Below are 11,808 nucleotides of genomic sequence, written 5' to 3'. Positions count from 1 at the left end.
CATCAGGGATCAGCTTTAGGGTTTCTTTACCAAACTTTTTTTTTTTTTTAATGTTTGTTTATTTTTGAGAAACAGAGGCAGAGCTTGAGTGGAGGAAGGGCAGAGAGAGAGGGAGACACAGAATCTGAATCAAGCTCCAGGCTCCGAGCTGTCAGCACAGAGCCCGACGCGGGGCTCGAACCCACGAACCGTGAGATCATGACCTGAGCCGAAGTCAGATGCTTAACCAGCTGAGCCATTTCTAAGCAAGGGTCCTCATATTTGTGGAGAAAACACTTGTGAAGAAGTGGCTGTGACCTAGTCCGTGTGATTTTAGGAGACACTTCTGAGTGGGCTAAACCAATTCTCTGGATCAAAAAGGGGGAATTCACCTTCATGATCAGAACCATTTGAAACTAGCCTCATTCATCTATAGGGATTAATAAGGATGACATAGTTTTAAAAAAATGTTAACCCTCCTTCCAATTCTTGTCACCCACAGAGGAAATATTCAACATTTTTCTTAGAGTGATCCTGTGGAAACATTGTGTTTGTATCAGAGTGAAAGTAACACTCTGAAGATACAATTACCTCCTTTGTTTATGGTAGCCTCTCTGACGTGAGAGAAAAATCCCGCTAATGCCAGAACCCAATCCAATTCTGAATGGATTAGAGAGGAGGAGGTGGGTGAGGTGGGTGAGGTGGGTGGGGCCCGGTGCTAATAAAACCTCCTCTTGGGAGATCACGCTTCAGAACCGCTGTTGGAACAAGACCTGGGGGCAGAGCAGAAGAGGTGAGTCCAATCTTATGTCTCGAAGGTCTACACAGACCTGTAACTACAGAGGACAGACCAGCGGTTGCCAGAGGAGTTGGGGTGTGGGGAGGCGGACTGGGTGAAGGAGGGAGGCAGGTCCAAGCTTCCAGTTAAGGAGTGGTTCACGTTTGGGGTGGGGGGCAGACACAGGGAATATGGTGAGTGATATTCTGCCAGTGTCATCCAGGGACCAGCGTAATTGCAGACCCTTCCAATCACTATGTTGTATGCCGGAAACTCACATAACTTTGTGTACCAACTATAGCCAAAGGTTTTTAAATTTTGGGGGTGCCTGGGTGGCTCAGTTGTTTAAGCATCCAACGTGGGCTCAGGTCATGATCTCACAGTTTGTGGGTTCGAGCCCCGCGTCAGGCTCTGTGCTGTCAGCGTGGAGCCCACTTAGGATTCTCTCGATTCTCTCTCTGCCTCTGTCTCTGCCTCACCCCTGCTCACGCTGTCCCAAAATAAATTTTAAAAAAACTTTAAAAATGTAAATTTCTACAAGAGTACATAGGAGAAAGCACGGTCTCAGAAGGGAGTGATTAATACATTCAGCAACTGTCATCCCAGGCCAACTAGATTCAGGCAGAGCGTGTGCTCCTGGGGTCATATGGGCCCCTCCGAAGGGACCAGCATGCACAGCGCGCAGATTGAGTACAGTCTCCCTGTGTTGGGCCAAAACGGAGCTTGGCCAAGGCGGACATGGTGAGGGAAGCCCCGGCCACTGACGTCCCACCTCTCGCGCTTCTGCCCTGTGCAGGTCGGGGAGCTGGGGGGTGGGGAGTGCGGGGGGTCCTGCCCCGGGAGCTGACCTACCTGTGGAATTACAAACCCCTTCTCCGGCAGCCTCATAAACACTGAAGCAAATCTAATCAGTCTTGGCAGCATGTGAGCCTTCCAGCCTGAACTGGTTTCGGGACCTTCCCCATGGGAAGGCGTAAACTCTGTTTCTCGTCATGTCTTCCCCACTGCGTGTGAGCGTGTCTCACGCCCGGCATCTTCCGTGTGGACAGGACAAGCCCCACCTCGGTGCCCCCAGCCAGGGGCACCACCGGGTGGGACCCTCGCGCCACCCACTTAGAGCCTGAGGATGAATCGTGCCCTCCAGCCCCTCTAGCATCTTAAATGTCAGAACCCGAGGGCCGTGAGTATGTGGGACCTTCCCTACCCACTGGCAGTGACTGCGAATCACCGCAAGTGCAAAGGGGAGGGTGGCCCAGGGCCTCGCGTCCATTCTACCTCTGGAAATTCCAACGTGCACATCTTTCCCCAGACAGTGGCCATGGCCGAACACTTTAAAGAAGTCGGTAGGTGTCTGATGTGCCTGAGTCACCTTGAAACGCCCATGTACCTGAAATGTGGCTACGTCTGCTGCCTGCGGTGCCTGGGTTCGCTGCAGAGGGAGCCCGACGGCGAGGGCTTACTGTGTCCCTCCTGCTCCACGATCTCTCGGAAGAAGGACATCAAGCCCAGTATCCAGCTCGGGAGGCTGATTGCGAAGGTCAAGGAGCTAGAGCCCCAGCTGGAAGCTGTTCTACGGATGAACCCAAAGATCCTCAGGTTCCAAGGTACAGCCTATCCCCACCCGTAAATGCCCTGGAAAACGCAGCCTGGCTCTGACTCTCCATTTCTTAAGGGCGTGAGCTGAAGCATAGCTTTCCAAGCCATGTTCCTTCCTAGAACATATTAGAGCCACCTCGGAGAAACAATTTAAGCTTCGGTCCCTGCCCTGCATCCGAGAGAAATAATGCCTGACTCTCGCAAGCCCGAGTTAGAGTGGATTTTCACAGCTCAGCTTGCAGGCCTGCCTGATGTGCTTGAGCCAGGGTGCCAGGCGGGACCGCCCATCCCTGGAGCCAAGCCCTTGCTCCTTCGGGCTCTGTCCCGACTCCCCCATGCTGGGTCCCAAGGGGTGGTGGGTGACTTGGGTGTGAGTGAGGAATGAGGAGGGTGCCGGGGGGAGCACACCAGGCCACAGTGTCATGTGAAGGACATGGATTGCTTTGCCCCCGGAGTTCACTTCCAGCTCCGTGCAACTTGAAGCTGGGATAGCGAGCCCTGTCCCAGAAGCGTGACCAGTCTCGACACGTTCCCTGTGATGGTCACAAAGTCTGAGTATCTTCCAAACACCCTTGTGTTGGGACCCCAAGTCTAGCAGTGTTCGATCCAGAGGACATATCTCCAAGGCTGCATGGGCTCCACCCGCAGTCACCTTGGTACAGCCCTCTGACAGTGTGGCCAGGAGACCGGGGTGGCTCACACAGTGCTTTTCCTCCCCTCCCCCTGCCCTCTGGCATTGCCAGCGCCCAGCACATCCCCACCCGTGTCCCCAGTGGGTCCTTTCCTCCGCCTGGACTGTCCACAGTTCACCCGTCTCCTTCGGGACCCCCAGCCTTACTCCTTTGTGTGATTACAGCTCCAGGAAGCAAAGGTCTGGCATGCACTTGTCTGCTCACCATCAGCAGACGAGGAAGGTACTAGCCAAGATGAACTACATGAAAAATCTCCATATTTAATGTTATTCTGCACTAAGTACAATAGTTTCCATCCTTCACATATTCACTTGATGCCTCCAGGTCGACAACTTGCGCTACTCTGCGTAGTCCGTTGTTCTTCACCGAAGAACGGCTTCTGTAACCCGCCAAATCACTTTGTGTGAAGAGAACACATGCTAGGAGTCAGGGGGACAAGTTCTCAGTGTAATCACCCACCCCGTCTAGAAAGTCGACCTCCCCGGGGGAATTCTGAGCAGGACGGAGCAGAGGGTGAAGGGGAGATTGCGGATGAGACAGCTGGGCCTGTGCATCGGACATGCCAAGTGCTGTCGGGCGTGTGTACTTGCTGACTGGCTTGTTTCTCTTCCACAGCGGACGTGACCTTGGACGTCAACACGGCCAATGACTACCTCGTCATTTCTGAGGACCTGAGGAGTGTCTACTGTGGGTGTTTCAGACAGAACCAGAGGTGCAGGCCCGAGAGATTCAACTACGCCCTCTGTGTCCTGGGCTCCCCTGGCTTCTCCTCTGGCCGTCACTACTGGGAAGTGGACGTGGGGATAAGCAAGGAATGGGACGTGGGTGTTTGCAGGGACTCTGCTAATCGGCAAGGGCCCATCCTACTGTCCTCAGAATTTGGCTTCTGGACGGTGGGTCTGAGGAAGGATTTCTTCCAAGCCGGCACCATGCCTGTGTCTGTTCTCTCAGTGAGCCCCCGGCTACACCGAGTCGGGGTTTTCCTGGATATGAATTTTGGCACCGTCTCCTTTTATCACGTTAGTGATGGATCCCATATCTTCACGTTCACAAAAATTCCTGCTGCGGAGACACTGCGTCCCTTTTTTGCTCCTGCAGATCCCAACATGGATGGTCGAGGAGGTGCCCTGAGAATCTGTCCCGTGGTGAAGCCGGGCACTGCCAGCTGTCCTGGGGATTCTGGTCAAGACATATGAATCTGATCGAGAACATTTCTAGCGAATCCCCGTGTGCCTGTAGCCAGAGCCGCAAACTTTCCAGCTGGTTACATGTATGGTAGAGACGGTGACAGAAACACACAGCCGCTGGTGAATCGTGAACACAATATTTAAGTGTCATCATAGTAGTTTCCTTTGGGACTTGTTCCTCTTTCTGTTCCAATGAATGGGTTCTGGATTTTCACACCAATTTCCGAATGTTTTTGCTTTCTGCAATATTAGTGTGCAAACTTAGTGTGTCATGGAGGTTATAAATGAAATAAAAACTTGGATGTGGCCCAATGGATTAATGGACTTTCTAGGTGATATGTAAGCCAAGACTTAGGTAAATGGTGTGTGTGTGTGTGTGTGTGTGTGTGTGTGTGTGTGTTTCCGGTTTTACCCAACAGCTGAAAGGCACACGTTCCTTTGAAGTGCACGCCAGTCAGGGAACAGGAAGGAGGCAGTCAGGACGTCTGGGACGTGGCTTCCGCTAAAGCAGGATGGCAGCCTGGCATCGCGGGGGCTCAGATGCGCTGGGTACCGCTGGAGTGCCAGCTTAAAGCACCCCTCGCTCTGTGTTGGTCTGCAGGCCAAGGGTTAGAGGGACTGTACCCGTTATGGTTGCCTAGTTAGGTCCCGGCTTGGAGTGATGGTGAGTGAACTGGCGAGAACACTGCCAGGTAACATAGAGCCTCCGCAGCGGCCCACTGCCCCTGGAGAGCATGGGGCGGGGCTAACGGTAGCCCCCATGTAATGCAGGCCGGGACATCCCCTGGCCACGGAGCGGGCCCTCCGTGTGCACTTCTCAGGAGGGGCCCCCAGGGCTCCGGGGACAGATGGTGATGCCAGGCCGGCGTCAAGGGATTGGCAAGCAGGTTAGGGCACCGTTGTCTAGAGTCGTGTGTGGGTGGGTGTGTCCTTGGAAATGTCCATAAAACGCGGCTTTTAAGGGGCAAATGTTAAATAGAACTCTCTGAAATTACAAATAGGCGAACTAAAATACATGAGTGATGAAAACGAATTCGCCCTAAAAGCAGAATGAAAATAGAGAAGTGTTCAGTAGGAAGCCACAGAGGGCAGAGACTGCACCCGCAGGGAGTATGTCTGTGTCGCAGGGACGGGCTGGAAGGCTGGTGGTCACTCCGACACAAGCGCGTGCAGGGAGGTGGCTTTGAGGCTCGCGGGGCCATGTGGTATCCGCCGCATATAGTAGCTGCCTATGTAAGTGGAAGCTGCCATAGACAATGTGAAAACAACAGACATTGTGTTCCAATAAAGCTTTATTTACAAAAGTAAGCAGGCGGCCTGGGCGTGGCTTGCCCACGCGAGGTGGGGCGTCATGCGCTGACGTGCGGGCGCGGGCCGCAGCACGGGGCGGGGCGTGTGCACACTGAGAGCGCAGAAGGCGGGCCCGAGCGGGACGCGACTGTGCACCGAGGGCAGAGGGGTTCCGAAGGGGAGGGGAGGCAGAGGCTGGCCGAGACACACGGGTGAGAGGAGGGGACACCGGAGGCGAGGGTGCCCGAGCGGCTAGAGCAGTGGCCGCGCGAGCCAGTGTCCTGAGACTCGGGGTGCGCCCGAGTGGGCGGGGCGGTCACAGACCCGCACGCTCCCCCGGCAAGCCCTGGGCCGACCTGTCGCCTCCGGCCCTGGTACAGGTGGCCCAACGCCCCTGCAGCACACCCACTGGCCCCCCCCACAAGCGCCCACAATATCGGGGCAGGAGTCTGAGCCGCAGCCAGTCACTGAGGCAGGAAGGGCCCGGCGCACAGGCCTAATCGGGGGCTCAGAGGCACTGAGGCAGGGACACCACCGGAGCTTTGGAGCCGAGGTGCATTCATGCCGGAGGAACGAGAAGGGACGCGCTAAGGGGCGCGGCTGCTGTCCGGGGGAGACCATCAGAGCTTCCTGACAGTAAACCCAGGCTGCGTTTCTGGCCCCCACTCCCGGCCGCCCCATCCCTGCCCCGGCTGTGCAACGAGGGCCCAGCCTGCCGGGCTCCAGGAAGACCAACACGTCGCACGCCCGCCCCATGCTTCCGGCGCCCCCAGACCCTCCCTTCTCTGGGTTGGGAGGCCTCCGCTGTCCCATGCATTCACCCCCACAGCCCTGCCGTCACCTCTGACCCGCAGGAGGGAGTCCGCCCGGCCCCACCCCGCCCCTGGACACCAGGGACCGAAGTCCGACGGCCCTGCGCCCGAGCGCGCTGCCACTCCGCCACCCGTCTCTGGCCCATCCCGGTGGCTGCCCCTGGGGCTCACAAGCCATCCCCTCAAGCTCCTGAGGCCGGCCGCCTCGGGGAGACACGAACGGCCCTCATCATCATGGGAGACGGACCCACATAGGACACTGCGGGGGCGGGCGGCAGAGCAAGAGCTCAGAGCTGGAGCGGCCTGGCTCCAGCCGCAGCGCAGGCACCCGCGGGCTGCACCCGGACGGACGGGCATGCGCACTGCTCACAGCACGGCAGCCCTGTCTCAGGAACCCGCATCCCCTCCACAGCTCGCTCCCCCTCCGCACGACCCCAGCCCCCACGTGGTGTCCACTGGCCACCAGCACGAGTAAAGCGCCCACACCCAGAACCTCATCCGCTCTCCGGCCCTATGGCGGCTGCCTCCCGCCAGGGCTCGGGCGCCCCCCACGCCCCAACACGGGCACCCGCCGGAACTGAAGGGCCCAGAACCGGAGACTTCTGAGAGGCACGGGCTCTCCGCTGCCCCAAGAGGCAACTGAGGGCCCCGAGTCCCAGGTCCCCGGGGGGATGGGGGTCGTGTGAACCACGGATGGGAAGCTGGGGGAGCGACACCCATGAGAATTGCCATTTATTCCCGAAGTTGCCAAAATTATCACCAAGGGATTCACCAAGGGGTGCGCATGGGGAGGAGGAGGCTCAAACACTGATTGAGGGGCGAGTCAGGAGGGTGGGGGGAATGGGTGGGGAACTCCCAGCTGTCCCTCCCCTTTCTAATGCCACAGGAAAGGGGTCCTCCTCCGGCCAGCGCCCCTCCCCATCCCCCATATGTCATGTCCAGTTTCTCTCCGGGGAAGGGGGGTGGGGGACATGGAAGAGGGTGTAGTGTGAGTGGGCCCCAGGAGGGGAGGGTGCTGGGGTGGGGGCAGGGTCCCCCGCTTCACATGCACTCACAACACTGGTCTCCCAGGGAGCAGAAATGGGGGAAGCCGGGCCAGGCCAAATCCCCCTCCCTCCTGGATTATAGGAGGAAGGGGTTAGTGTTGGGGGCTGGGGGGCCTGGGGGCATCATGGGGGGCAGGCCAGGGCCCCCACCCAGGGGAGAGATGTATGTTGGTGGTGCTCCGGGGACCGGGGGCCCAGGGCTGAGCCGGAGCTGGTTCAGGGTGAGCGTCGCAGGGGGTGCAGGCTGGAAGGGGTTGGTGATGGAGGGGCCGGTGCTTGGGGTTCCTACAGGAAGGAAGAGAAGAGGAGACAGCAGAGTCAGGGGCCTGCCTGGGTAGGAGGTCGGCGGGGGGGGGGGGGGGGGGGGGGGGGGGGGGGTGCGTCTGGGAGGCTGACACTCACCGCTTGGCAAGAAGGGGTTGGAGGCCTTGGCTCCGGGCGGCGTGGGGCCTGGCCGGCTCACCAGCGAGTCCAGGTCCACAAGGGCTGCGTTAGGCCCCAGGAATGACTCTGGCGTCTTCCGTGTGGGTGGCGGGGGGGTGGGGGCAACCGCGGGCGGGGGGCTCCCCACAGCCTCGGCCAGAGAGCCTCCGACCCCACTCATGTCGAACGCCCCGGGGCTGCGGGCGGGTACCTCTCCAGCGAGCAGCTCCAGCTCCCCTGCAAGGAGCCAGAGAGGACTCAGGGAGGGGGTGGGAGGCCGCAGTGGGGGGCACAGCCCTGGCCGCGGAGCCAGGAGGGCCCAACTCAAAGGCAGCCCCAGCTGACAGTCTCCAGGGCAGAGAACTACCAAGGGATGCTCATGCGATCCCACAAAACCCCACGGGTTCCAGGGTCCCGACAGAAACATCACAGCACGGAACAGTGGCAGATGCAGTGACAGCAGCAGACGGGAGAGTGTGAGCTTCTATCTGGTTGTTTCTAAGATCCAAGACTCTTTCCTGCTGCTGGGAAATGCACGAGTCGTCAGGGAGAGAGGGAAACAGGGCCAGGAGGCAGCAAACTGCAGACTGGACGACCACCTGAGGGGGTCCAAGGGGAGGGAGGGACCCCTGGTGCCCTGCCTGCCCTTCTGGGCCTTAGCCCGGTGAGTCCCAAGAATTCCTGCTTCCACAGTCCACTTCACGCCACTGGTGGGGGAAGGTGCACCGCTGCCTCCTGGGGACAGGCTCGAGGCCCTCCCGACACCTCACACAGACAGGGGACAATCTCCAGACACAAGCCAGTCCAGACCGTGCCAGGAAGGGAGGGACACATAAGCCGGGACCCCCAAACCAAGGTGCCCTGAACCAGGACGCCAGGTGGGGAGGGTGCTGGGCACGGAGGCCCCAGGGGGGAGGCCGGGGTGGGGGAGGGGGCGACTGCAGTGAGCACACCGCTGGTAATGCAGGGCAGAGCCAGCCAGGCCCTGAAACACCCAGAGGAACATTCCAGGGACAGAGAAGTCAGAGCTCAGAATCTGGGAAAGCTCCAAAAAAGTTCTTTGTGCTACTTTTGAAACTTTTCTCAGAGTACGAAATTAGTCAAAGCCAAGGTAAAACTTCCTTTTTGAAGACACACACAAGCAGCTACAACTGTGATAAAGAGTTTGGGTGGTGGGTGCCACCCAGTCCGGACGGAGGCTCACCCGTGCTGCTCCCGGAGGCTGGCAGGGCCGTGCGCAGGCGGTCGAAGTCCGAGAACTCGTCTGGTTCCGCATCAAACCCGACAGCTGTGGGCGCCCAGGATGCCCGCTCAGCTACCCGAGGGGACCCACCTCCCGCTCCCCAGCCGCAGGAGGCCAGTCCCTCCCCGAGCTCCCCTGCACGCCCACCACACGCTCCAGCCCCGTCCACCTGACCCTAGCACCCACCCAGTACCTGTGGTGCCATTGGTGCTGGGCTTGGCAGGCGACCCTCCCCAGGGGTCCGAGAAGGCTGGGACTGGAGCCCAGGGATCAGAGGCCGGGGGTCCGCCTACCGGAGCCCCCCCTGAGTGAGGAGGGAGGCATGTACAAGGATTTGTCTCCCAAGAATGGGCGCCCGCCCCTCCAGCCTCGCCCTGCCCTGCAACGCCCTGGGGCGCAGCTAGGCACCCAAGAACCTTCAGGTGCAACGCCAGCCTTCCCACCACGCCCACCATCGAGCCACGGCTACACACGCCGCAGGGCCTCTGCCCGCGAGTCCCTTCCTGCCAGAGTCCTCCTCGGCGCCAGGCCTCTGGGAACCCCCCAGGAGTCTCCCCAGCTGGGTAAGGTGCTGTGGCTCACCCAGACCTGCCCAACCCCCCGCAGCTACCAAGTCCCCACAGGGCGTCCAGTCCCTTCCCAGCCCGCCTGCTCCCAGCCTCCCAGCCACCCCGTCCAGCTCCAGCCCAGCGACCTCTCTCCCCCGACCCCCCGCACCCTTCCCAGTCCCGCAGGCTCCCTCACCCCCACTCCTCTGGGCTGTTTCATCGGACCCCCACAGCTTCCCGTCACCCACTGTACTGTATCTGTCCCAATCCCAGGGCACACCCGGGACTGCACACTGGACATGGGGGCCAGAGCAGGCGGGCGGCCAGCACTCACCATCAGAGCTCCCCCACGGGTCAGGCGTGGGCCCCTCTCCAGCTGCAGGGGCCTGGGTCCCACCCCAAGGGTCAACCGGGGCCCCTGCAGGGGCAGCAGGCCTCCAAGGGTCCCCAGAGGCTGGTGTAGGGGCCGGACCGCCCCAGGGATCAGCAGCTGGAGGGACGGGGGCCCCTCCCCAAGGGTCCGAGGTGGGAGCGCTCATGGGTGCCGGGCCTCCCCAGGGATCCGAGGCTGGCGGTGGAGCTGGGGCCGTGAAGACGTCAGCAAGATCCATGAGGGAGGACTGCTGGGGACGAGGGAGAGAGAGCACATGAGGCCCAAGCGGGCGGGGCCGGGGCCCGGGGGAGGGCCCGGGGGTGGAGGGGGAACGGCTGCAGAACAAGAGAGAAGCAAGGGCCGGGTGCTGCAACCGTGAGACAGAGAAGGCAGCCTCCCCACCTCCCCTCCCCACTGCACCCCTGCTGTCCACCAGCCCCCGCCACGCAGCCCTCCCCAGTTCCAGCCAGAACAAGGAAAGGGACTGGAGCCCAGAGGCGCCCCTCCCAGCCCCACAGACAGGAGGCCTGCCTGGGGTCGCCCAGTGAGTCTTGGGGTGAGTCCGGGTCACCCTGAACAAGCCTGGCCTGAGGCCCAGCGCTCGTCCCACGGCAGTGCAGGCTCCAGGCTTCCAGGGCTACGTGTGCGCCTGTGGGCCCGCGCACACACACACACACACACTCTCACACGACCCTGTGTCCCACGGGCACACTGCCTCTCTGGACAGGGGGGCCCCGCCTCCCACAGGCCCAGGCCCCGAGTGGTCGGGCGTCAGGGAGACCCCCTGGCGGAGGCTGGCCTGAGCAAGCCTCTCTGTCCAGAGCCCTGTTGTGGCTGCTGGGCCAGCCGCAGCTGCCTGCCCTCCACGCCCACCGGGAAGGCAGCTAGCTTGCCATTCCGCCGTCGGGAGGCCGGCCCCACTGTGAAGACGCTCAGGGCACCCACAGCAACCCGTGAGGCCAGCGTGGGTGCCGCAGGCCCGTGAGCAACCTTGGCCCTGATGTGCAAACTGAACCGCCACCATACATCACGTCTGCACTGGGGACTGGGGCCGCCAGGGACCAGACTTGCTTTGCTCGGTGGCCCGGGCCTGGGGCCGCGTGTACCGCCCTCTGCTTCCCGGCGGGGCTGGTGTCCTCGCGGCATCCCGCTCCGGTCCTGCTCCGCCAGGAGTGCCGAGCAGCACTCACAGCACCTCCGCGGCGGGGACACACGGCCCCCCGCCCCCGTGCTCACCTCCTCCTGGCCGCCAGTCTCCCTCCTGCTCTCCTCTATGGCCATCTGCAGCCGCAGGTCGTCCCCACGGCGGATCCGCTCTTCCTGTTCGGGTCGCAGAGGCAGGCGGCAAGGGAGGGTCAGAACACGAGCGACAGGGCTACCCCCCCAGCCCCCCCAACAAAGGCGACTGAAAATTAAAATGGGATGTGGATGATGTGTGGGAAGGGAGGCTGGGGAGGCCTGTGCGGCCGGGGGGGGGGGGGGGGGGGGACGACAGAGGGCTGGTGTGCGGGAGGCGCGCCTGGCCGGGCGCCTCACTCCGCCGTGTCTGCTGCGCTGGGTGGAGGTGACCAAGGCCTGGGCTGTGTGCCCGCTGTGCCAGGGGCAGGGCGCTGTGGGGTGGGCGAGGGGGCCTGAGGAGGGTCTGAGGGGAGCCCTAGGGAGGGGAGGGGGGCTGCTCTGACCTTGTCGTGCTCCTCACGGCTCAAACTAAGGGCCAGCTGGAGCTGGACGTCGTCCTCGGGGCCGCAGGACGGGGGCTGGGGGAGAGAGAGTGTGAGGGGTCCGGGGCAGGACACGGGGTGGGGGGTGGGGGGGAGAGAGAGAGAGAGAGAGAGAGAGAG

The 11,808-nt window shown here is 61.3% G+C and overlaps 2 protein-coding genes across 5 annotated transcripts in view; one reads left to right on the top strand and one right to left on the bottom strand.

Moving 5' to 3' along the window:
* The first annotated feature begins 2,045 nt into the window (after positions 1-2,045).
* Positions 2,046-4,241, top strand: RFPL4A (ret finger protein like 4A). The gene is made up of 2 exons (XM_039244094.1): positions 2,046-2,361; positions 3,661-4,241. The coding sequence occupies exons 1-2, from the start codon at positions 2,076-2,078 to the stop codon at positions 4,239-4,241; spliced, it is 867 nt and encodes a 288-aa protein (XP_039100025.1). The 5' UTR covers positions 2,046-2,075.
* A 2,807-nt stretch (positions 4,242-7,048) lies between these two features.
* The window catches only part of EPN1 (epsin 1), a 14,653-nt gene continuing 9,893 nt past the window's right edge, over positions 7,049-11,808 (bottom strand). The window contains exons 5-11 of one of the 4 annotated variants that reach the window (XM_039244148.1): positions 11,650-11,724; positions 11,204-11,287; positions 9,929-10,214; positions 9,240-9,350; positions 9,008-9,091; positions 7,783-8,040; positions 7,049-7,665 (exon numbers count right to left, since the gene is read on the bottom strand). In XM_039244148.1, coding sequence (XP_039100079.1) covers positions 7,457-7,665; positions 7,783-8,040; positions 9,008-9,091; positions 9,240-9,350; positions 9,929-10,214; positions 11,204-11,287; positions 11,650-11,724 — 1,107 coding nt within the window. In that variant the 3' untranslated portion in view covers positions 7,049-7,456. Of the gene's footprint in view, positions 7,666-7,782; positions 8,041-9,007; positions 9,092-9,239; positions 9,351-9,928; positions 10,218-11,203; positions 11,288-11,649; positions 11,725-11,808 lie in introns of all 4 variants that reach the window. The other 3 variants (XM_039244147.1, XM_039244149.1, XM_039244150.1) reach the window with 3 other exon arrangements.

Source organism: Hyaena hyaena, unplaced genomic scaffold (assembly GCF_003009895.1).
Source record: "Hyaena hyaena isolate Hyena2069 unplaced genomic scaffold, ASM300989v1 scaffold_235, whole genome shotgun sequence".
NCBI classification, from domain to species: Eukaryota; Metazoa; Chordata; class Mammalia; order Carnivora; family Hyaenidae; genus Hyaena; species Hyaena hyaena.
This window is presented reverse-complemented; position numbering and strand designations above follow the sequence as displayed.

Bases quoted from the DNA above. Each gene is read 5' to 3' on its own strand.
- RFPL4A (XM_039244094.1), top strand. From the start codon at position 2,076: ATGGCCGAACACTTTAAAGAAGTCGGTAGGTGTCTGATGTGCCTGAGT. The intron at 2,362-3,660 runs GTACAGCCTATC...TCTCTTCCACAG, and splicing joins AAAGATCCTCAGGTTCCAAG to CGGACGTGACCTTGGACGTC.